General features: G+C 50.1%; 1 protein-coding gene across 1 annotated transcript in view; it reads right to left on the reverse strand.

Annotated features, from left to right (window-relative positions):
* Positions 1-589: 589 nt before the first annotated feature.
* Positions 590-25,966, reverse strand: part of LOC143172208 (carbonic anhydrase 9-like) — a 28,173-nt gene continuing 2,796 nt past the window's right edge. The window contains 8 exon segments of the mRNA XM_076361449.1: positions 590-621; positions 2,204-2,345; positions 2,494-2,646; positions 3,008-3,063; positions 3,364-3,436; positions 3,439-3,462; positions 4,217-4,359; positions 6,581-6,751. Coding sequence (XP_076217564.1) covers positions 590-621; positions 2,204-2,345; positions 2,494-2,646; positions 3,008-3,063; positions 3,364-3,436; positions 3,439-3,462; positions 4,217-4,359; positions 6,581-6,751 — 794 coding nt within the window.

Genomic DNA, 25,966 nt, shown 5'->3' on the forward strand with positions numbered 1-25,966 from the left:
TTTTTCCAACACTTTGCACAAATAAGAGGAAGAAGTCCCAGAGTGACAGAGAGCAGGGCCAGGCTGTGCAAGGAGCCCTGCACTGCTTGCTCTAGTGCTCTGCCCAGGGCAGAGAGGCTGATGCTGTCTCTGCCAGTCAGGAAGGGAGCCCTGTGCACCCCTCTACTGTAGGTCCAGCTCCACCAGTGCCTGTTCCTGCCCCACAGCTTCAGACTAGGACAGCAGAGACAGCTGGCACCATGGGAGGCTTTTACTTTTTTTTTTTAAATACATTTTAACCTTTTTTTTTTTTTTAAATAACAAAAATATCTGCTGAGGCCAGACGCTGCCCCAGGCAAACAGTCCATGTGGGTAGCCTGTGTGGCCAAGGGGATGCTGGAGCACTGGCCCTCCCTCAGCCCGGGGCAGGAGTGAGGGGAGGTGGGGTGGGGCAGGCTGAGCCAGCAGGGCCGGGACCTCCACAGAGGTGTGGGGCTCACACGGTGTTGTCGGTGGTGGCTGCTGTGTAGATGCACACAGCTGCCAGGACACCCCCCCTTCCCAGGCAGGTATGCTCCCTTGCCATCTTCCCCTCCTTCGGGCCAGTACCTCACCTACCTGCTGCTTTTGAGCCATCGCTACCTGGAAGAGAGACAGCACAGTCAAGAGGTTGCCTGAGGTGTTTGGGGAGGGAAGTGTCAAGCCTGCAGGGCTTCAGGCCATGCTGCCAAAGCAGGGCTGCCTGCAAGATTCCTCATCGCCTGTGAGCAGACAGGGGAGAGCTGCCCTCTGCATCCCCAGCAGCTCGCAAGCCTGGCCCCAACACCCCGCCAAAAACATTAAGGGAAAGGAAGGAGAAAAAAAAAAAAAAATTCCTTGAACCACAGCCCACACAAAAGCCTCACTGAGTCTAGCCAGAAACTCCCCCACCGCAGCTTCCACCGCTCAGGAAGCAGGCAGGCAGGGAGCAGAGCACCGCAGCACCCCATGACTGCACCAAGCCCTGCAGGAGACCCTGGAGAGGGGCATGGGGTGAGCACGGCAGGCAGCAACCACAGGGACAGTTGCCTGCGGCAAGATGGTGAGTAGCACCCCGGGAGGAGGCAGCTGGCCATTGCCAGCCCCCATTGCCCTAGCCTCAGTGGCTGGAGGCTTTGGAACAGCTTCTGCAAGAACGTAGCGAAAGAAAGGCTTGGAGGTAAATAGATACTTTATCATATTTTCCAACAAACAGGTTTACCAAAGATAGAGCATGCCAGCCTAACCTCATATCCTTCTTTGATAAGTGATATTCTAGACAAAAGAAAATGTGGTAGATTTTATCTCTCCCTATTTCAGTGAAGCATTTGATGTGGTGCCACATGGGAAACTGCTAGCCAGGCTGAAGACCACATGATTAAAAGCCTATGGCCATTAGTGAGCTGGCTGCAGGTGGGAAGTACACCGGTGTGTGGTTACTGAGGCATTGCCCAAGGGCCTGTGACCAAGCCTGTGTGCTGTTTCTATTATTAGTCACCTTGACACAAGGTGTAGGAAATGCCATCAAAATAGAAAAGGAACAGGCTGTTGGACAGAAAAACCCCAGTGACCTCAGAGAGCAGCAACGGGCAAGAATTCAGCGATGCAGTGATAGTCACACCTGAGGGTTAACAGGAATTTCTACTCATCACTGGAAACCACCAACGCAAGAAAGGCCTTTGAGGACAAACCAAGGACAGGCAGATGGGGATGCGTCGGGCAGGGGACTGTGCGCCCAGCCAGGATGGCTGCGTTGCCCCACTGGTGGAGCACAGCCTTCAGGAGGGGTCCCCTGCACTGCCCTTTCTGCAGGTCTTGGCACTTGGCAGTGTGGTGCTCACTGCAAGCCTGTACCTCTGCAGCTCCTACCGAATTTAGCTATTGTGTTTGGGGATGCAGAATCTGGCTGGGATGCTAGGAGTTGGCTATTCACCCTTGACCGTACATCCCCAGCTGTGCTACTATTGCTTCTGCAAGACCAAGGACAAAATAGTTCCTAGAAACCGATCTTCCCCATGCAGGGAGGGACAAGCGCAGAAATGGGGGAGAGCGGGACCCTGAGACCAATGCTGCCACAAGTCACCTGCCGGGCAGGGCTAACCCATGCAAATGCTGCATTTCCAAAAGAGACACGAAGCCTCAACTCCTGCTCCTCGCCCCGTCCCCACAGCTGGGTGCAGCCTGAGCATGTTCACACGCTCCTTACCAGAAGACAGCTGCTTCGCCAAAAGGAGGGTGGTCTGGAAACTTGCCAGCACCTGTCACCCATGCAGGTCCTGCACCAGCTGGAAATTGTTCTGCAGAGGTTTGCTGTTGTTGTTCCTCAGGCTTGTCACTAGCACTGACATCTGGAAGGAGAGCAGCATGAGCAGAGCAGGGTGCGTCCCACCTTTGGGAGCCAGGCAAGCCCCAGGGGACTGACGCAGATGGTGCATACTTGCGGGGAGAGGCTGGGTAAGACTGAGTACAGAGCTCATTAACCTGATGGACCTGGACCTGGTCATGAGTGAGCAGCACGGTCTGGTTGAAGACCATCCACTTCACCATCTGGTAGCAGGAAGGGGTGGTCAGAGAGCCATTGTAGTGGAAGTAGAGTTTCAGGTTGGCAGGCAGCAGGCCTGCGATGTTTAATCCAGGCACCAAGACTTCCTCGCCAGGGAGAAGAAACACCATGGGAGCAAGAGTGGGGCAACTCCTTGGAGAACAACAGGCAGGACCAGTATGGAGATCATGGGAACAGACTTGACCTGGAGCATCCCCCCAGCCCAGCCTGGCACCACATGTGCCAGGGTCCACCCTGCTGCACCCAGTGTGCTGGAGAAGGTTTGCCCTGGAGGCAGGGGAAAGCACATGCGAGCAGAGGGCACCTTGGAAAGCTGTTTCTGTACAAGCTGTGCAATGCTCCCCTTCTCACATACACACGGCAAACACCTGCTGCAGCCTCTCTGCTGTGCAGTGGGTTTCTTTGCTGGGCTGCAGCCCCTGAGACAAGTACTAGGTGGGACAGGGCCTTACCTTCTTTTTGGATTTTGTACAGATGCTCAAGTATTTCCTGATAGTATGGATCTCCCTTGGCCCAACCTGCAACACAGAGACCCCACAGAAATGACAAGCACAGGGGCCGAACGGAGACCGGGTGGTGATGGTAGTGCCAGCAGGGAAGAATCGCTCCCTGCGAGGGGCACCCTGTCCCAGTGACTCCTTCCTCCCATCAGGGCTGCCCTGCCCTCTGGTACTGCCCTCTCTCCCCAGGTACATTTGCGCCTTTGCCTGTCCTCAAAACTGTGCCTGACTCTGCCCCCCCCAGTCCCACTCCCCCCCCAACACTGTTCCTACCCCTTCTTGCCCAGGGCTGAGCTATGGGACTCACTTCCAGGAAGGCTCCCAGTATGGCCAGGCCATCCGGGTGGACCATTGCCTCCTTAAAGCTGTCATACTTTTGGTGTTGTAGTTGACCACATGGATCTAGAAGGGAAACATGCAACCCTGATGCAGGATGGGCACCTCCAGAAGGTACTCACCCCCATGGGGCTCTAGCCTGCCGGAGCAAGGGCTGGGAGAGACATGCACCCATGCCGAGCACCCCTCTGAGGAAGGGAATATGCTGGTGGGACCGAGAAAGTGTGCCACTGCAAAGCAGCAAGTATGAAGGGCTGCCCACAGGAACTTCCCCGATCACAGACAGCAAACCAGTACTCTGCCCTAGATACCAGGGGGTCATACCGCAGAGATGGGCTCGGTTTGAGGACAGCACTAGTGAAGGAGGAATAAAACCAGATGGGATCTGCAGAGCAGGAGGACAGTGTGTACAGAGTAAACAGTCCCTGCAGCTTCCAAAGCAGGCTGCTCGCAGCTGCCCAGGGAGCTGGCTCCCCCAGCCTGGGGACCGCCGTGGCTCCTGCTCCATCAGCCCAGGACCGGGCTGCAGCACAGGGACAGGCTGCACTGTTCACACATGGCCAGCCCCAGCCCACCTGCAGGCAGAGCATCCTGTCTCCTCCTCACCTCTGCACTGCAGGCTCTTGTTTTGGGCACTTGGCACCAAAGTGTGGGCTCCTACACTGACCTCTGCTGCTGCAGAGCTGCCCGGGGAGCAGGGATCCTGGCCAAGTGGTTACAGCATTCATCCAGTGACAACCAGGACCATGGGCTAGGAGCAGGACAGCACTCCATTACCAGGAGAGGAAAGGATGCATCCACCGCCACGAGGGCTCCTTACCTTCACAGCAAAGCGGCACCCGTTGACAGTGTGCTCCGAGCCAGGTCCCAACAGGGAGCCCCAGTACAGGTGCAGCTGCACGGCTTGGTACTGCTGGGCATAGCCACCGGTGATGGCCAGTGACTCAGGCAGCTCAAGGACAACTGCAAGGGCAGAAGGAAGAGGTCAGTCAGTAAAACACAAAGCCCAGTCCATCTCACAGGTACACAGAGATGTCTCAAGGGAAAGAGTCACCCTGGGCTTGTGGAAATTTGCCACAACAAACAAGCTTGCTTTCCATATTTAATGAGGCTATGGGTGGGTCAATGCCCAGAGCTGTGCCAATGCAACAGGCTTCAACTTTCTGCTTCAGGTAGCGAGACACCCTGGTAAATACATCAGCTTCAAAAATAGCTGCTATGAAAATGCTGGAAAGTGAACAGGCCCACTCCACCCCCCCCCCCCCCGCAGAGACTCCCAGGGGCCAGCTCCAAGCCAGATGTTGTCCAACAATTTATTCAGTAAGTGAGAATAATATAAAGAGACTGTGGACAAAATTCATGGAGAAAGATATTGGCAGAGTGGTGAATACCTATGAGAGCAGGACAGTTGGGGACAGAGAGCTGCAGCACTTGGTGAGCTGGGACCATTCAAACAAAGGGGCCTGTGAGTGTCTGACCAGCACTGGAGCTAGTGACACAGAAGCATTAAATCTTCTGAAATCATTTAGAGCTAAAAATTTGCCTCTGGGTACAGTAAATACATACTTGGTTTTGCCTTTTACTTTAATGTGGTTTAGCCAGGTATCTTGGACTCATACAGCAGTGTGGCAGATCTAAAAGCTGAGTTACCTGGACATGCAGCAAAAATATCAGGAGCATCCCTGGACCCTGAGAAAGGCTGTCCTATCCTTCTAAGCACTTTTTCCTCATTTTTAAAAACCAACTCTTTTCCTACCTCCTCCTTTATAGGTGAAGTGTCTCTTAGTCACATCACAGAGCTAGGGCACAGATTTGGGATTAACAATGTAACAGGGCTGTGATGAGTCATTTGTCCTCTGTGGCATTCCCTGCCACTGGGCTCAGAGATACAAAACTCAAATACCAGAAGCGGGAGACTGCTCCCTCCCTGGGAATTTATCTGGTTTTACATTTCTTTTGTATATCTAAATCAGTACATTCCTTCTACTAGTTACCAGAGTCATTTTCAGATCCTTGCAAAAGCTTATACAGTGTATATACTTTATATTACAAAAAGGAGTAACTGTACAAATATCTTAGTAGACTTGCAACTTTTTATTTATGGCTTTTCATAAAGCAGACCGACAGTTGCCAGAATAAAAAAAAAAAGGCATCTTATAAGCATGCGAGAAACTAATTCCCCCCACCCCACCCCAATGAAAGTGCTCTGACTGCTTTTCTGAACACCAAGCAACACCAGATGCCAGAGTGTCTAAAATAGCAACTAGTTTAACTCTGCAGGCACTCTAGGGCAGGAGGCAATAATATAAAGCTCTGTACATGCACTGCGTGGCTGATCTGACCATGCACAGCAAGTCCGACCTGTTGAGTTTGCTGTATACATGTCAGCTCCATCTTGCTAGCTACCAGGGCAAGGAGGTGCCTTATCACACCTTCAGTGAATTTAAGTCCCTGTCTCCGCCAGCTTTTCTTAGCTCAGGGACTGGCAGACACCAGCGCACACACAAAACACTCAATGTGCTCCCAGAAAGAGCCAGTAGCAACCAGGACCACCATCCCCAGCTGTGGGATGGTGAGCGGGAAGGAGATGGGTTTTTCCCTCCATATCTGGCATGGTGAGACTGATACTAAAATAATGTGAATAAGTTGTGTCCAGACTTTCCAAAAAACATTCTAAAATTGGAAAAGAAAAAAAGAAAACCTACAAAACGTCTTAAGATCCTGAGATAGCATCCTAAAACACAGACTTAAAGAAGTTGGCCAATGTTGTGTCCTAAAAGACTGAGAGGTAGGTACCTTAAAGGCTAAACCACATCAGAGACTGAATAGTCCTTTAAAAGTGAAATGCAGGAGAGGAACCAGTTGTGAAAACCTGCATCAGAAATACCAGGGACACATTTTTAAAGGAAACATGGGTTATAACAAATTCCTGGAGTGACCTCCCAAAGGCAGCGAGCGGTGAGTTCTCCATCTCCTGGTTTCTCCCCTCCAGCCAGGAAAGCACATGGACTCATACAGGCTCAGCAGCCCAATGCTTCCCTTTTGGCCTTGAAGGCAACGTGACTGCAGCCTGCAAGAGAATCCCCTTCCCAGAGCCCAGGGGAAGGGTGTCAGAGAAGCCTGGTCCTGCCAGGAAAGGCTAAGCAGGCTCTGCCTGTGCTCCAGCCTGTGCCTTTGCACCCACCTGTGTGCCCACTGTTCCTCAGCTTGAACTTCTCATTGGCAGGCAGGCTGTAGCCAGAGAGCTGGATCGGCCGCAGCTGGGGGCTGAAGATGGTCCTGGCCGTGTTGATGTCGATGGGCGACTGCATGGTGCCCACACAGCCCGGGTAGTCCACACCCCAGTGCTCCTGGTCTGGTACGGGGAGGGAGGGAGCGCTAGTGAGACCACCCGGGCAAGGAACCTGCCAGAAAGGAGGTTTGGTGGGTGGCGGGGAAGGGCACTGGCCAGGGAATAAGCCATGCATACAAGGTTAGTTTCCACCAAGTTAGCTTGGCAACAGCTCTGTGCCACCATGTGACTGCGTGCAGCTGTATCAGGAAAGGTCTCAGAGTGTGGTGAGCTGCCAGGAAAGTCTATTTTAGGGGTGTTTGGGAAGAGCACAAGAAGATCATTTACAAATTATTTATTTACAGATGATCATTTACAAATGTACATTTGTACATCTACAAATTTGGAGCCATACCCTACCATTCCTCAGGCAAAGGCAGCAGATGGAGGCTCCACAAGAAGCAGAGGATCCCCTGCCCTCTTGCCACCAGGTAGAAAGAGGGGACCTAAGTGATGGGGGGGAATGGAAACAGGTCCCTGCTCGGGGTGCCAGGTGAACCCCTGCCTGGCCTCCCTCACCTTCCCGGTTGCCTTTACACAACAGATATGGGGCCCTGGAACTAGAGGGCCAGGCAAATGAGGATGTAGATGAAGGTCTGTCCAGGGGGTTGCCTAGGGTGAGGCAGTCAGCCTCACGCATTATGACTGCCTCTGCTAAGAAAAAAAGGAGGGTAATTGTCATAGGCGATTCCCTTCTGAGGGGAACAGAGGGCCCAATATGCTGACCGGATCCATCCCACGGGGAAGTCTGCTGCCTCCCTGGGGCCCGGGTCAGAGACATTACTAGGAAGCTCCCTGGTTTGGTACGGCCTTCTGATTACTACCCGCTATTGGTTATACAGGCTGGCAGAGATGAGGTTGCAGAGAGAAGTCCTGAAGCGATCAAAAGGGACTTCAGGGCACTGGGGTGATTGGTTGAAGGGTCAGGAGCACAGGTAGTGTTTTCCTCAATCCCTACAGTGGCAGGGAAGGATACTGAAAGGAACAGGAAAACGCACCTGATCAACACGTGGCTCAGGGGCTGGTGCCATCGGTGGAATTTTGGCTTTTTTGATCATGGGGAGGTTTACATGGCACCGGGCCTGCTGGCAACAGATGGAGTCCAGCTATCTCACAGGGGGAAAAGGATTCTCGCTCATGAATTGGCAGGGCTCATTGAGAGGGCTTTAAACTAGGTTTGAAGGGGGAAGGGGATAAAACCAGGCTCACTAGAGATGAGCCTAGGGGTGGCGTGCCAATGCCGGGGGCGAAATCGATAGCCCAGCTCAAGTGCATCTACACCAATGCACGCAGCATGGGCGGCAAACAGGAGGAGCTGGAAGCCATTGTGCAGCGGGATAGATATGACTTAGTCGCCATCACAGAAACATGGTGGGGTGACTCTCACGATTGGAGTGCTGCAACGGATGGCTATAAACTCTTCAGAAGGGACAGGCGAGGAAGGAGAGGCGGTGGGGTGGCCCTGTAAGTTAGGGAGTGTTTCGATTGTCTAGAGCTCAACGATTGTGATGATGGTACGGTTGAGTGTTTATGGATAAGGATGAGGGGGAAGGCCAACGAGGCAGATATCCTGCTGGGAGTCTGTTATAGACCACCCAACCAGGATGAAGGGGCGGATGAAGCGTTCTACAAGCAGCTGGCAGAAGTTTCTCAATCGCTAGCCCTTGTTCTCGTGGGGGACTTCAACTTCCCGGATGTCTGCTGGAAATATACCACGGCAGAGAGGAAGCAGTCTAGGAGGTTCCTGGAGTGTGTGGAAGACAACTTCCTGACACAGCTGGTAACTGAGCCTACCAGGGGAGGTGCCTCGCTTGACCTGCTGTTTACAAACAGAGAAGGACTGGTGGGAGATGTGGTGGTCGGAGGCCGTCTTGGGCTTAGCGACCATGAAATGGTAGAATTCTCGATTCTTGGTGAAGTAAGGAGGGGGGCCAGCAAAACCGCAACCATGGACTTCCGGAGGGCAGACTTTGGCCTGTTCAGGATGCTGGTGGAGAGAGTCCCTTGGGAGACAGTCCTGAAGGGCAAAGGGGTCCAGGAAGGCTGGATGTTCTTCAAGAAGGAAGTCTTAAAGGCGCAGGAGCAGGCCGTCCCCGTACGCCGTAAGAAGAACGGGTGGGGAAGATGACCGGCCTGGCTGAACGGGGAGCTCTTGCTGGGACTCAGGAAAAAAAGGAGAGCTTACCCCTTGTGGAAGAAGGGGCAGGCAACCCAAGAAGAGTACAGGGATCTCGTTAGGTCGTGCAGAGAAGAAATGAGAAAGGCAAAAGCCCAGCTAGAACGCAATCTGGCCGCTGTCGTTAGAGACAACAAAAAAAAGTTTTTACAAATATATTAATGACAAGAAGAGAGCCAAGGAGAATCTCCATCCTTTATTGGATGCAGGGGGGAACATTGTCACCGAGGATGAGGAAAAGGCTGAGGTACTCAATGCCTTCTTTGCCTCAGTCTTTAACAGGCAGACCTGTTATCCTCAGGGTATTCAGCCCCCTGAGCTGGAAGACAGGGACGGCGAGCAGGATGAACCCCCCATAATCCAAGAGGAAGCAGTCAATGACCTGCTACGCCACCTGGACGCTCACAAGTCTATGGGACCGGATGGGATCCACCCGAGAGTGCTGAGGGAGCTGGCGGAGGAGCTCGCCAAGCCGCTCTCCATCATTTATCAGCAGTCCTGGTTAACGGGTGAGGTCCCGGATGACTGGAAGCTTGCCAATGTGACGCCCATCTACAAGAAGGGCCGGAAGAAGAATCCGGGGAACTACAGGCCTGTCAGCCTGACCTCGGTGCTGGGGAAGATTATGGAACGGTTCATCTTGAGGGCGCTCACAAGGCATGTGCGGGACAACCAGGGGATCAGGCCCAGCCAGCACGGGTTCATGAGAGGCAGGTCCTGCTTGACCAACCTGATCTCCTTCTATGACCAGGTGACCCGCCTAGTGGATGAGGGAAAGGCTGTGGATGTGGTCTACCTGGACTTCAGCAAGGCCTTTGACACTGTTTCCCACAGCATTCTCCTAGAGAAGCTGGCGGCTCACGGCTTAGACAGGTGTACTCCTTGCTGGGTAAAAAACTGGCTGGACGGCCGGGCCCAGAGAGTTGTGGTGAATGGAGTTCAATCCAGTTGGCGGCCGGTCACGAGCGGTGTTCCCCAGGGCTCAGTACTGGGGCCGGTCTTGTTCAATATCTTTATCAATGATCTGGATGAGGGGATTGAGTGCACCCTCAGTAAGTTTGCAGACGACACCAAGTTGGGTGGGAGTGTTGATCTGCTTGAGGGTAGGAAGGCTCTGCAGAGGGACCTGGACAGGCTGGATCGATGGGCCGAGGTCAACTGTATGAGATTCAGCAAGGCCAAGTGCTGGGTCCTGCACTTCGGCCACAACAGCCCCATGCAGCGCTACAGGCTTGGGGAAGAGTGGCTGGAAAGCTGCCTGTCGGAAAAGGACCTGGGGGTGCTGGTCGACAGCCGGCTGAACGTGAGCCGGCAGTGTGCCCAGGCGGCCAAGAAGGCCAATGGCATCCTGGCCTGTATCAGAAATAGTGTGGCCAGCAGGAGTAGGGAAGTGATCGTGCCCCTGTACTCGGCCCTGGTGAGGCTGCACCTCGAATACTGTGTTCAGTTTTGGGCCCCTCACTACAAGAAGGACGTTGAGGTGCTGGAGCGTGTCCAGAGAAGGGCAACGAGGCTGGTGAAGGGTCTGGAGAACAAGTCTTATGAGGAGCGGCTGAGGGAACTGGGGTTGTTTAGCCTGGAGAAAAGGAGGCTGAGGGGAGACCTCATCGCGCTCTCTACAACTACCTGAAAGGAGGTTGTAGCGAGGTGGGTGTTGGTCTCTTCTCCCAAGTAACTAGCGATAGGACGAGAGGAAATGGCCTCAAGTTGCGCCGGGGAGGTTTAGATTGGACGTGAGGAAAAATTTCTTTACTGAAAGAGTGGTGAAACATTGGAACAGGCTGCCCAGGGAAGTGGTTGAGTCCCCATCCCTGGAGGTATTTAAAAGATGTGTAGATGAGGCGCTTAGGGACATGGTTTAAGTGGGCATGGTGGTGTTGGGTTGACGGTTGGACTCGATGATCTTAGAGGTCTTTTCCAACCTTAATGATTCTATGGTTCTATGAAATGGACTTGGCAGGCCGAGGAGCTGCTGCTCATCACAGACTTGCTGCCTTGCACAGCCTGGCCGCTGGCGGGTATCGACCTACCACTTTGCCTGCTCTGCTACCCAAGCCCCACGAGCGAGGTGCCACAGTGCTGCTGGGATCATGTGAGCCCACAGCCACAGGTCTGACGGGTTCCCGGCTGTAGCTGTGCTGGTACAGCCTTGCAAAGAGCCAGCTCACACGGCTGGGGAGACTGCTTAAATTGCTGCTTCTCCGCAGCGCCATAGCTGGGATAAGCATGGCTGATGCCCCCAAAACCTCCCCTTGCACCACAGGGGCTGCTTCTAGCACACCTTGGGCCAGTGCAAGCCCAGGCTCACCTCGCCAGCCCCTCATAGGACCCCTGTAAAGACTGAGCTGGGCATTAGGAGGTCTGAGCCAGCCCCTAGTCCCAAGCAGAATGATGGTGCTGGGGCCTTGCCCACCACTGTGGCAGGAAGGGATGCATTTGCGCTAGAGCTGCAGCAATGCCCATCACAGGTACCGTGGAGAAGCCCCCCAAGCCATGGTGGGAGAGCAGGGCCAGGCAGGATGGGGAGGGAGGGGGACAGAGGACAGGGGTGAGGACACAAGCTAATCCCTGAGCAGGTCTAAGTCCCAGCACAGGCTGCAAGTCCAGCCTGGAGACCTGTTGTGGTTTAACCTCAGTCGGCAACTGAGTACCACACAGCCGCTCGCTCACTCCTCCCCGCTCCCCCACGGTGGGATGGGGGAGAGAATTGGAAGAGCACAAGTGAGAAAATTCATGGGTTGAGATAAAAACAGTTTAATAATTGAAATAAAATGATGATAATAATAACAACAACAACAACAATAATGATGTAATAATAATAATACACAAAGCAAGTGATGCACAGTACAATTGCTCACCACGCGCCGACCGATGCCCAGCCAGTCCCCGAGCAGCGGCGCCCCCGGCCAGCTTTCCCCAGTTTATGTAATGAGCATGACGTCACATGGTATGGAATGTTTCTTTGGCCATAGGGCTGTGCCCCCCTCCTAGCTTCTTGTGCACCTCCAGCCTTCTCAGTCGGTAGAGCATGGAAAACTAAAAAGTCCTTGGCTAGTGTAAGCATTACCTAGCAACAACTAAAACATCAGTGCATTATCAACTTTGTTCTCATCCTAAATCCAAAACACAGCATTGTACCAGCTACTAGGAAGGAAATTAACTCTATACCTGCCAAAACCAGGACAATATCCACCCCTTATTCTATACCATCTGCGTCATGCTCAAGTCCCATATTTTCCAGTACATTTCCATTAATCACCACCCCTTTTCCTGCGTTTCTTTTTATATATATATATATATACACACACACAGAGATATCATTCCCTTAGTCTATGGGCCACCCCATAGTGAGTTCATTTAATCCATGACTTCGGGCTCCATCTGTCGTAATAATCTTCCAGGGCAGGAAAGACGGAGATGGTATGTGGTGTTGGATTGTTTCATGTTGAAGTCAGTTCTGGTACCATCATCACTGTGCTTTGCTTGGTTTCACTGAAGTTATTCTTCATTAGTCTGGGTGATTCTTATTGTAATAACATTAGTATGGCATATAATATTATTAGTATGATTAGTATATCTGTGTATTATTAGTATAACTATTATAACTATAATTAGTACTTAACATCACATAATTCCGATCATTGGCTGTTCTCACCCAAAATCAAATCCCCTTGAAGTACACATCGGACTTCCCCATCCTTCCGCATTATCCACCAAGGGCACCCAGGTCCTTGAGCAAAAGCAATCCCATGGATGGGTTTGCCTTTGCCCGAGGCAGGAATAACCCAAACTGTTTTCCCCAACTGTCCTGGTTTCAGCAGGGATAGAGTTAATTTCCTTCCTAGTAGCTGGTACAGTGCTGTGTTTTGGATTTAGGGTGAGAACAATGCTGATAACACACCGATGTTTTAGTTGTTGCTAGGTAGTGTTTACACTAGTCAAGGACTTTTCAGCTTCCCATGCTCTACCGACTGAGAAGGCTGGAGGTGCACAAGAAGCTGGGAGGGGGCACAGCCAGGACAGCTGACCGAACTTGGCCAAAGGGATATTCCATACCATGTGACGTCATGCTCAGCATATAAAGCTGGGGGAAGAAGAAGGAAGGGGGGGACGTTTGGAGTGATGGCGTTTGTCTTCCCAAGTAACCGTTACGCGTGATGGAGCCCTGCTTTCCTGGAGATGGCTGAACACCTGCCTGCCCATGGGAAGTAGTGAATGAATTCCTTGTTTTGCTTTGCTTGCGTGTGTGGCTTTTGCTTTACCTATTAAACTGCCTTTATCTCAACCCATGAGTTTTCTCACTTTTACCCTTCCGATTCTCTCCCCCATCCCACCGGGGGGGAGTGAGCGAGCGGCTGCGTGGTGCTTAGTTGCCGGCTGAGGTTAAACCACGACAGTCCTTTTTGGCGCCCAACGTGGGGCTCGAAGGGTTCGAGATAATGACAGGTTTGATTGGAATGTGCTAGATCGAATTTATACCTGTTATAGCTGTTTAGCTATTAATTGGCAGGCTCCTGTGCTTGCCATGGGGCTTGCTTGCCTTACTGTATATTAGAGTCCAATGCTCGTTAGTGGCTGTTTTTTGCTTTCACTGCTTGCTGTACCGCTGTACTGCTTATCATCGTATTCTGCTGTGCCTGGGAACATTTTGATAACGCAATGGCGATGTGCCTGGGCTGGCAGATGGCCAGGGCATCCCTGCTGTTTCTGTGCTGCTGTACTGGACAGGCTGGAACTCCAGTGTGAACTCGAGTCGAAGGGACTGTGACCTGTGGATGAGTCCATGCGGGAGCAGGACACCCCAAAGCGTCTGTGGCCGTGGATAAGCCCATGCCAGAGCAGGTACATCTCGAAGCGTCTGTGGCCGCGGTTACGTTTGTGCTACAGCAGGTTTACTTCTGAAGGGACTGTGGCTGCGAGTAAGGCCACGCTGGAGCAGGTATATCTCTGAAGACATTGTGGCCCATGGAGAAGGCCGTGCTGGAACAGGTGCATCTCAAAGTGACTGTGGATAAGTCTATGCCGCAGCAGGCGTACCCCTGGAGAGACTGTGGCTCATAGATAAGGCTCCATTTGGAGCAGGTACTACCCTAAGGGACTGCAGTCTGTGGATAAGTCCAAGCCAGAGCAGGGGCAAGGGGAGGAGTTTATTGCAATGTTAAACCCTATGGTTTAATCTGAAGGGACCAGGGGTGGAGATTGTAATGGAAACACCTTTAAATTGTTGTAACCCATGATTTGAGTTGCATGTTATAGGAATTACTATAGCAGAAACCCCTTGTTGCTAGCCAGGCTAGGAGCAAGGGGAGGAGTTCATTGCAATGTTAAACCCTATAACCTGGCCCAAAGGGACCAGGGGTGGAGATTGTAATGGAAATACCTTTAAATTGTTGTAACCCATGATTTGAGTTGCGTGTTATAGGAATTACTATAGCAGGAACCACCCGAACAAGTGGAGGACAAGCCTTACAAGAAGCAGTGCAAGTGCAGCAGTGACCTGACCTGAGCTGGCTTTGGTACCCAGTAACTCCACGCAACACACCACCTCTTCTGTCCTGAGTGACCACCATCACAGATGGAGCCCAAAGTCACGGACTAAATGAACTCAATGGATATTTCATGGACATTTCTGGACATTTTACAGACATTCCACAAGGGTGGTCCATAGACTAAGGGAATGATATCTGTGTGTTATATCAAAGGATGGAAAGCGGGGTGGTTGGTTAATGAGGTTGCACTGGAAAATATGGGACTTGAGCATGACGTAGATGGTATAGAATAAGGGGTGGATACTGTCCTGGTTTCAGCAGGGATAGAGTTAATTTCCTTCCTAGTAGCTGGTACAGTGCTGTGTTTTGGATTTAGGGTGAGAACAATGCTGATAACACACCGATGTTTTAGTTGTTGCTAGGTAGTGTTTACACTAGTCAAGGACTTTTCAGCTTCCCATGCTCTACCGACTGAGAAGGCTGGAGGTGCACAAGAAGCTGGGAGGGGGCACAGCCAGGACAGCTGACCGAACTTGGCCAAAGGGATATTCCATACCATGTGACGTCATGCTCAGCATATAAAGCTGGGGGAAGAAGAAGGAAGGGGGGGACGTTTGGAGTGATGGCGTTTGTCTTCCCAAGTAACCGTTACGCGTGATGGAGCCCTGCTTTCCTGGAGATGGCTGAACACCTGCCTGCCCATGGGAAGTAGTGAATGAATTCCTTGTTTTGCTTTGCTTGCGTGTGTGGCTTTTGCTTTACCTATTAAACTGCCTTTATCTCAACCCATGAGTTTTCTCACTTTTACCCTTCCGATTCTCTCCCCCATCCCACCGGGGGGGAGTGAGCGAGCGGCTGCGTGGTGCTTAGTTGCCGGCTGAGGTTAAACCACGACACCAACATATTTTTTATGTGCACTACAGGGACTTTATTCCCATCTACAGTACGTAAAAGTTCTGACTGGGCAGGGCCAGCTCGATTGGCAGGTCCCCTCGTGTTGACTAACCAGGTGGCCTTTGCTAAATGCGTATCCCAATGTTTGAATGTCCCGCCACCCATTGCTCTCAGTGTAGTCTTTAACAGTCCATTGTATCATTCAATTTTCCCAGAGGCTGGTGCATGATAGGGGATGTGATATACCCACTCAATGCCATGCTCTTTGGCCCAGGTGTCTATGAGGTTGTTTCGGAAATGAGTCCCGTTGTCTGACTCAATTCTTTCTGGGGTGCCATGTCGCCATAGGACTTGCTTTTCAAGGCCCAGGAGAGTGTTCCGGGCAGTGGCATGGGGCACGGGATATGTTTCCAGCCATCCGGTGGTTGCCTCCACCATTGTAAGCACGTGGCGCTTGCCTTGGCGGGTTTGTGGGAGTGTGATATAATCGATCTGCCAGGCCTCCCCATATTTATATTTCAGCCATCGTCCTCCATACCAGAGGGGCTTTAAACGCTTGGCTTGCTTGATTGCAGCGCATGTTTCACATTCATGGATAACCTGCGCAATAGTGTCCATGGCCAAGTCCACCCCTCGATCACGAGCCCATCTGTATGTTGCATCTCTTCCTTGGTGACCTGAGGTGTCATGGGCCCACCGAGCTAGAAATAATTCACCCTTATGTTGCCAGTCCAGATCCACCTGAGCCACTTCAGTCTTAGCAGCCTGATCCACCTGCTGGTTGTTTTGATGTTCTTCAGTGGCCCGACTCTTGGGTACGTGAGCATCTACGTGACGGACTTTTACAACCAGGTTCTCTACCCGGGCAGCAATATCTTGCCACAATGCGGCAGCCCAGATGGGTTTGCCTCTGCGCTGCCAGTTGCTCCGCTTCCATTGCTGCAACCACCCCCACAGGGCATTTGCCACCATCCATGAGTCAGTATAGGGATAGAGCACTGGTCACTTCTCTCGGTCAGCAATGCCTAAAGCCAGCTGGATGGCCTTTACTTCTGCAAATTGGCTCGATTCACCTTCTCCTTCAGCAGTTTCTACAACTTGTCGCATAGGACTCCATACAGCAGCTTTCCACCTCCGATGCTTTCCCACAAGACGACAGGACCCATCAGTGTGAACAGGGCATATTGCTTCTCATTTTCTGGTAGTTCATTATACATTGGGGCCTCCTCAGCATGCGTCACCTCCTCCTCTGGCGATAATCCAAAATCTTTGCCCTCTGGCCAATCCATGATCACTTCCAGGATTCCTGGGCGACTGGGTTTCCTATTCGAGCCCGTTGCGTGATCAGGGCGACCCACTTACTCCACGTAGCATCAGTTGCATGATGTGTACAGGGGACCCTCCCTCTGAACATCCAGCCTAGCACCGGCAGTCGGGGTGCCAGGAGGAGCTGTGCTTCAGTGCCGATCACTTCTGAAGCAGCTCAAACCCCTTCATATGCTGCTAATATCTCTTTTTCAGTTGGAGTATAGCGGGCCTCGGATCCTCTGTATCCCCGACTCCAAAACCCTAGGGGTCGACCTCGAGTCTCCCCTGGTGCTTTCTGCCAGAGGCTCCAGGTAGGGCCATTCTCCCCAGCTGCGGTGTAGAGCACATTTTTTACATCTTGTCCTGCCCGGACTGGCCCCAGGGCTACTGCGTGAACTATCTCCCGTTTAATTTGTTCAAAAGCTTGTCGTTGCTCAGGGCCCCATTTGAAATCGTTCTTCTTCCGGGTCACTTGATAGAGAGGGTTTACAATCAGACTGCAATTTGGAATATGCATTCTCCAAAACCCCACGACGCCTAAGAAAGCTTGTGTTTCCTTTTTGCTAGTTGGTGGAGACATGGCTGTTATTTTGTTGATCACATCCATTGGGATCTGACGATGTCCATCTTGCCATTTTATTCCTAAAAATTGGATCTCCTGTGCAGGTCCCTTGACCTTACTTTGTTTTATGGCAAAACCAGCCTTCAGCAGGATTTGGACTATATCCTTCCCTTTTTCAAAAACTTCTCCTGCTGTGTTGCCCCACACGATGATATCATCAATGTATTGCAGGTGTTCTGGAGCCTCACCCTGTTCCAGTGCAGTCTGGATCAGTCCATGGCAAATGGTGGGGCTGTGTTTCCACCCCTGGGGCAGTCGGTTCCAGGTGTACTGGACGCCCCTCCAAGTGAAAGCAAACTGTGGCCTGCACTCTGCTGCCAAAGGAATTGAGAAAAACGCATTAGCAATATCAACTGTGGCATACCACTTGGCTGCCTTTGATTCCAATTCGTATTGAAGTTCTAGCATGTCTGGCACAGCAGCACTCAGCGGTGGCGTGACTTCATTTAGGCCACGATAGTCTACTGTCAGTCTCCACTCTCCATTAGACTTCCGCACTGGCCATATGGGACTGTTAAAGGGTGAGCGAGTCTTGCTGATCACTCCTTGGCTCTCCAGTCGACAAATCAGCTCATGGATGGGAATCAGGGAGTCTCAGTTGGTGCGATATTGCCGCCGGTGCACCGTGGTGGTAGCGATTGGCGCCTGTTGGTCTTCGACCTTCAGCAACCCCACAACAGAGGGGTCCTCCGAGAGACCAGGCAAGGTGGACAGCTGTTTAATTTCCTCCATCTCCAAGGCAGCTATACCAAAAGCCCACCAGTACCCTTTTGGGTCCTTGAAATACCCTCTCCTGAGGTAGTCTATGCCAAGGATGCACGGAGCCTCTGGGCCAGTCACAATGGGGTGCTTCTGCCACCCATTCCCAGTTAGACTCACTTCGGCTTCCAATACAGTTAGCTGTTGGGATCCCCCCATCACCCCAGAAATACAGATGGGTTCTGCCCCTATATAGCTTGATGGCATTAGGGTACACTGTGCACCGGTGTCTACTAGAGCCTTATACTTCTGTGGGTCTGATGTGCCAGGCCACCGAATCCACACAGTCCAGTAAACCCGGTTGTCCCTTTCCTCCCCCTGGCTGGAGGCAGGGCCCCTCTAATCCTCATCACAGTACTCATTTCTCATTTCTTGTACGTACGAGTCAGAAGTTTCTTCATTAAGATCAGGAGTAAGATCAGCCCTTCTACTCTCTCTGGGGAACTGCCCGCTGGAAACTGGAGCAGCCATTTTCCTGGAAGAACCCCCTTCTGTGATTGTTTTCCCTTGCAACTCATGTACCCGTGCCCCTAGGGCTGAGGTAGGTTTTCCGTCCCACTTCCTCATGCCCTCTCCGTGGTCACGCAGGTAAAACCATAGGGTACCCCATGGTGTGTACCTTTTATACTCTCTCTCTCTCGAGCAAAAGAACGCTGACTCCTAATAGCCGAGATACTGGTCCGTACAGGTGGGGAGTAGGACCTATCCTCTCTGAGTTGCTGGAACTCCCGGGACAGTTTCTCCACAGCCGAGATGAGGGAAGATGAGAGACTTTCTTTTTATTGCTGGAGTTGACCAGCCAATTCATCCACCGTTTGTTCCTCTCCATCTTTCCAGGTCATCACCGCCAATGAGTTGGCATATGATGATGGTGCGCTCCTTATAAACTTCCGCCACATGGGTCGTGTGCACTTGACTTCATCTGGATCCATCTGGACAGGCTGGATCGATGGGCCGAGGCCAACTGTATGAGATTCAGCAAGGCCAAGTGCCGGGTCCTGCACTTCGGCCACAACAACCCCATGCAACGCTACAGGCTTGGGGAAGAGTGGCTGGAAAGCTGCCTGGTGGAACAGGACCTGGGGGTGTTGGTCGACAGCCGGCTGAACGTGAGCCGGCAGTGTGCCCAGGCGGCCAAGAAGGCCAATGGCATCCTGGCCTGTATCAGAAATAGTGTGGCCAGCAGGAGTAGGGAAGTGATCGTGCCCCTGTACTCGGCCCTGGTGAGGCCGCACCTCGAATACTGTGTTCAGTTTTGGGCCCCTCACTACAAGAAGGACGTTGAGGTGCTGGAGCGTGTCCAGAGAAGGGCAACGAGGCTGGTGAGGGGTCTGGAGAACAAGTCTTATGAGGAGCGGCTGAGGGAACTGGGGTTGTTTAGCTTGCAGAAAAGGAGGCTGAGGGGAGACCTCATCGCGCTCTCTACAACTACCTGAAAGGAGGTTGTAGCGAGGTGGGTGTTGGTCTCTTCTCCCAAGTAACTAGCGATAGGACGAGAGGAAATGGCCTCAAGTTGCGCCGGGGAGGTTTAGATTGGACGTGAGGAAAAATTTCTTTACTGAAAGAGTGGTGAAACATTGGAACAGGCTGCCCAGGGAAGTGGTTGAGTCCCCATCCCTGGAAGTATTTAAAAGATGTGTAGATGCGTCAGTTAGGGACATGGTTTAGTGGGTATGGTGGTGTTGGGTTGACGGTTGGACTCGATGTTCTTAGAGGTCTTTTCCAACCTTAATGATTCTATGATTCTATGATTCTATGATTCTATGAAAAAGACGTCATTCCCAGGAAAATTAACTCATGCTAAGGAGAGGCTTGGATGTCTAGAAGAACTTTAGGACTCTGGGCCTGATTCAAATTTGTACCAGTAATCCTTTCCCACGGGAATTCCTGAGCTCTTGTATGGGCTTATTGTCAGTTACTTTTAATGTAACAGCAATGAGCACTATTTCATCAGTGCTGCTGTTGTGCCTATTCACGATTTAGATGTTCACTGGATGACTTCCAGATGAAACCAGACCGATCTATGCCATTCACTGAGGTGAATCCCAGACACTGGCACCTGCAGTTTGTATTTTGTTACTGAGATTTGGTTAGAATTGCCTAAATAATAATCTTTCCTTCAAGGTGATATTAGACTCTGCTTTGCAATTGCAAAAGTTGCATGAAATGTCTCCCTCCAATTGTTTTTGCTTTCATCTCTATAGCTTTCCTTTTTTCAGCATCCAAAAGAGAAGTAGAGACTTTGCTCAAACTTTACAAGCAGTTTACTTCTATGTAGAAAGCCGTTTGGAGAAAGCGAGTGCCTTCTTAAAATGGGAACACGCAGACCCACCATCATAACAGGAATGGCCTGGTGACCACTCTCATTATATATGTTGTTAAAACAAGGCTAGACAGCAGCTAGGCTACCTGAAGGGAGGCTTCCAAGGACCAGTGATGAACAAGTGCTCTAGTAAGTATATTTTTCATTACAGAGGTAGGAAATTTAGCAGGAGCTGGCGAAAGTATACACCTTGCTGACATTCATTGAAGGAGTGGGGCCACCCTCACACATGTTACATGGGAAACCCAGCACATCCCTGTAGCAAATGCTCCATCACACTGTATATTATTGTGCTTGTAACGTCAGCCCCCCCAAGCCCTCCACTGCTGCAGTGCATAGCTTATCTCCAGCAAATAACCAACTTACAGTGCCTAAGGGTAGGAGGCGAGAGTGTTAATCAGCTCGTTGATGTCCCCTGATTTTCCAGGATAATAGTTCCTAATTTCAGAATAACTCCAGCACCTCTGTGTTATGGGGCTCTAAACCCAGTCTGGCCAGATCCTGGTCAGCTCTTCTCTGTAACCAAATTGTAGGAAGCAAGTAGCCAGAGGAACTGGTTGGCCTGAGAGCTCCTGGACCAGGGCCACCCCTGTGGCATGGCAGCTGCTTTGGAGCTATGAATTCTAGCAGCTCTAGTAGGGATTGTTTAAAAATATACATTTTTGTGTTTCTATATACAATTACAATGTATAATATTTACACATTCATTGTTACCTATCAGTAAAAACAAAAAAAATCTTGAGTAATGAGAAACTGAATTTTATTTTATTTTTAAGAGATTTGCTTCCAAATCTGAATTTCAAAATACCAAAACTTCTGGAAACTAGAAAGTCTGACTTCAGGCAAGTTCTACATAGGAGCCTCTGGACCCCCGTGTCAGTCTGTTCCAGGTAGGCAAGCAACCCCCCCAGCAGCTGCTGGCAAACACCAGCTATAGCATTGTCCCAGCAGGATAAAAATGTGAAGAATTGGAGCTGGCAAACACTTCCAAGAACAGTGAGCTGCACCATAATCTCTCTCAAGCAGTGAATAAGTCAATCTTTTTAATTACAGCAAACAGAACAAGATTTTACCTATAGCTATGTGCAAATTAGGACTGACAGCACTTGCCTGGGCACCGAGTCCAATCCCCCTTTGGTAAAAAGCAACTACGTGGCCTCCCTCATGACTTGCTCGAGCTATACATGGAAAGCAGTAGTCCTCCTCCTGCCCTGTACTTCCTTGGGTTTATTATAAAACCTCAGTGTTTATGAATCGTCTTTGATTTTTCCATTAAAATGTATTTATTTGTTCCTATGTGAAGGCTGCCCTTTTGGTAGCATTTATTCCCTGATGTATTTATAGGCAGCAACTCTATCCCTTCTCAAACTGTGTTTTGAAAGGTTAGACAGAAGTCCAAAAGAGCTTAGCTTATCAGAAAATAAATGCCCCTTCTTCTCCCGATCCCATTAACCCTCTGCAACTCTTTAAGTTTTAGTTAATCTTTTCTGAATGTACACATGCTAAACTATACATTTAATCTGTATGGAAAATACTTCTCCTGCTACACGTGAAACTGCTCATAGCAAGCACACAATCAAGTGGTTTGCCTGCTCTTCTTTTTTGTTTTCCTATGCTAGTTTATATCAGGAGTTCTCATTAGCAGCTCATCAGCACTCAGGAATATGAGGTTTCATGCTACTACAGACAGTCTTCACAACCCTGCTGCAATAGCTTGATTTTCAACTGCAACAGCAGTGTTTCCCAGCTTCATTTAATTGGCACATTCTCACACTTTGTGAAGGTCCCTAACAACAGTATTTATGAAAGTGGGTCCTAAAACCAATCTTTGAGGAACTTCAGTAATATCTTCTTTACTGCTCAGTGCCTCTTTTCTGGAGATAACCTGTTATTTTTCCCTGTTTTATTAAATCTTTACTTTACAGTCCTTATCCTCTTCACTTTAATTAATACTCACACCTGAAATTATATCAAATAACTTATTGAAATCCTGGTAAAGTAACCCAGAACATTTCCTTTGTCCAGAGAGATACTAGATTAGTTTGGTACAAAATAATTTTAGCAAATATGTATTCCATTTTATCCTTCTTCCTGCTTATTCTATAACTTTCCTTCATCTAAAGATATCTAGATCCCTTTTCTCCACTGAAAGAGAGGTACATTTATTATTCTCTCCTGTGGCACCACCTCCAGCTGGACACCAGACCTGCAAGCTGATTGTTTCTTCTTTCAGCTCTCAGGTTGTGAACTCCAAGCCATTTGAATGCCTTAATCTCTGAGCTTTATTCTGGATGGGGTGGTCTGTTCTTATACTTGCTTTTTGTTGGGTCCTCTGCTTCTGTTCCTATGTCTAGCAACACGGAGGCAAATACTTCAGTTGTGGAGTCACACCTGAAGTTTAATTTTTATTCTTTACATAGGGGCCATCTCCCCTCTGTTGTTCCCCCAATCCCCTTCAAATACTACTAAAGATCCTTTTGTGGAGTATTAGAGTTTCCTCTGTAGGGTCTTGCCTGGGAACGATTCTTAGGTTTTTCCGTGCGCATCTTCACCTCCAAGCCACAGCATCCTTTGCTGATCCACTGCTTTTACTGCTGCTAGCAGATTCTTTGTTCATTCTCAGTATCATTCACTGTAGTTATACAACCACTGAGGGCTGGAGTTGGCCCCCTAAAATATTTACACATTATTCAGGACACATGTTTCAGACAGCTTTTGTACTAAGTGAACAAAAAAATTCCATTCCACTCTATTCCATGCCAAGTCCTCATGCTTCTCAATCCAGGTGACTTCATTAACTAGTTTCTGTAATTTATTTCTCTAACTGCTGTCCTTGAAATTAAGAATCTTGATTGTAAACATTTTTAACCTTCTACTTTATGTAATTAATTTTTTATCACTCAATATAAGGTTATTTTCTGTAACCAGCTTGTATACAATAATTTCCCCACGTCTAAGAAACAATGTTAATGACCATCGACTCAGGCTAGTTCCCTGGATGTCTAAATTGAGCAGTGGCTGGTACAAGTGGCTTCTGTTAGAAGCCACTAGCAAACTCTGAAGTGTGTTATAGTCACAGGAAACTACCAAGTTACTCCCCCATCTGTTGTCACAGTGTGAACTGGCATTAGGGAAAGAGAAATGACATCTCAATGAATAAGAAATAAGCAGAGTTGAGGATCTTGTCTGTAATTTACAGAAAGTTGTGAAATGCTTCCTGGTAAACATTTCCCCAGAACTGCAAACTCCATACCCCTAGAAACCAAACATGTTTCACTACTGAGAAGATATTTGATGCTGGTTAGAGCTACTCAGGCAGATCACTGGCATCGGGATACTTTGTCCTGCGTGGTGACTTTTTCTTCCTTAAGAGTTTCTCCAAAAAGGGAAATCGTCTAACAAAACCTCTGTTGGGGCCATAAGACCACAAGCCAGATATCTAAAGGAAGGGGAATTTGTGGGACAGCAAGTTAAAAATAACAACTCTGAATTCCTGTGACAGTGTCTTATTGACCTAAAGCAGTTAAAACAAAATAGGAAGTACCTGGGATGGGGGGGTAGGATACACCCATGGCAGAACAAGCAGAGTTTGCAGTTATAGACTTACAGCTGTAAAAAGACTCACTAGACCATTCTGCCTGGCTATGCGTCAGCTTATCCAGTCACCCCTGGTACTGAGCCCAGTAGCTTGTGTGTGATTAAAGCTTCGCTTCTGGGAAACACATAGTTTGATCAGAAACCTTCAAACGACAGAGCTCCAAAAACTTAAGGGGACTTAGGATTTCCCTTAGGAATCTCCAATGGATGTTGAAATGACATGCTTCGTATCCGTTTTTCATTAGTCTGACCGTAACACCAAACTGTTGGTTCTCGTTCTGCCTTGCTGTTAGTTCAGGATTCTGAACAGTCGCCATGTATTTTCCCATATCCTAACAAAGAACCTCTCAATAGTCACCTTGATAAACTAATCAAAAGAAGCCCTTTAAATTTCTCTCTGAAGGGCATTTTCCCAGCCTTAGAGCAGTCTGTAATTTTTTCTGTGCCCTCTCCAATTTTCCATCAAAGTTATTTCAAAGGTGTAGACACCAGAACAGGACCCTTTACGTCAGTCTCAGCCTCACCAAAACTGCTCATGGAGGAAGAATCCCTTCCCTGTTCCCATTTACTGGTCCAGGATCCTTGGCTGGAAAAGCATTAGCTCCTCCTGGCACAGCATCCTGGTAGGAATTCATACCATTCTGCTTATAGGACTCAAGACCATTTTCCAGCACATGGATTTCCAGGAAAAACTCCTTCATTTCTTAAGCCTGCCCTGCCCCCTGCCCACATGCTTGGCTTTCATGGGCCATGCTTTCAAAGAGATCCAGGCCACTCAGGCCTCACAGTTAATCCTCACTTTGACAGCTTTTGAGTGCAGCTGGGATTTTACCAGAGGGCCCTTGTATTAACCTCCAAAACAGAGATTACCCCCACCTAGAGCCAGTTTCTGCAGAACTCCCACCAGCAGCTCCTGACAGTCAGCCTAGCAGGGCATTTCACAAGGGGAGGGAACTGTTCAGCTGTCAAAAATCTCCAGAAGCTGAGCTCTGGAGCTCAGATGCTCTGAGCATCTCTGGTGCTGCTTGCATGGAAGCCAGCAGACAGAAAATAGGAGGTCTCTTTAACACATAGCAGGCCAGGGTACCGCAGGGTCAAGGGAGATCTAGTACTCTTTCATCTCGGTTCTTGTCCTGGTTTCGGCTGGGATAGAGTTAATTTTCTTCCTAGTAGCTGGTACAGTGCTGTGTTTTGGAACCAATCTCTGCTCCTGCGCCTGGAGCACCTTCTCCCCCTCCTTCTTCACTGACCTTGGTGTCTGCAGAGTTGTTTCTCTCATATATTCTCACTCCTCTCTCCGGCTGCAGTTTCTCTTGTGCAGGTTTTTTTTCCCCTTCTTAAATATGTTATCACAGAGGCGCTACCACCATCGCTGATTGGCTCAGCCTTGGCCAGCAGCGGGTCTGTCTTGGAGCCGGCTGGCACTGGCTCTGTCGGACATAGGGGAAGCTTCTGGCATCTTCTCACAGAAGCCACCCCTGTAGCCTCCCCGCTACCAAAACCTTGCCACGCAAACCCAATACACTGCAACATACTGTGGTAAGTGTAACCAATGTTGCTGCCCCAGGCAGGAATGCAAGATGGAGGGAATCAGGGGCAGCATAAGAAAACCCATAGCCCCACACGATACCAGTGTCCATCTGCCCTGACCTGCCAAGCAAGTGGAAAAGCCCAAAACAGCAAGACTGCAAGTCTGTGCAGGCGCTGTAGCAATGTGCTCCCAGGAGAGAGAGATGCATGGGTGGTATCAGTAGGCAGCTGCAGCTGGTAGGAACACAGCTGCCTAGGGGAGCAGAAGTAGGGCAGATGCTCTGCACCGTGCAGATAGGAGCAACCAGTTCCCACTGCTGCTCAAGTGATGCCAGGACAGCCCAGAGCCACCAAAGCAGGAGACTGTCCCTGAACGGGGAGGTGGCCCAGGGCACTTGGCGTAGGCTGCCGCACTGCCGAAGCAGCCCAGGCGAAGGGTGGGATCGTGCTGTGTGGAGAAGGGCAGCAGGAGCACAACTGCCCTAGCTCTACAGCTCCTGTGAACACCTTGATCTCTGCGACTTGGCATTAAACCCGCTGC

The sequence above is a fragment of the Aptenodytes patagonicus genome, chromosome W (assembly GCF_965638725.1).
Source record: "Aptenodytes patagonicus chromosome W, bAptPat1.pri.cur, whole genome shotgun sequence".
Classification (NCBI taxonomy): domain Eukaryota; kingdom Metazoa; phylum Chordata; class Aves; order Sphenisciformes; family Spheniscidae; genus Aptenodytes; species Aptenodytes patagonicus.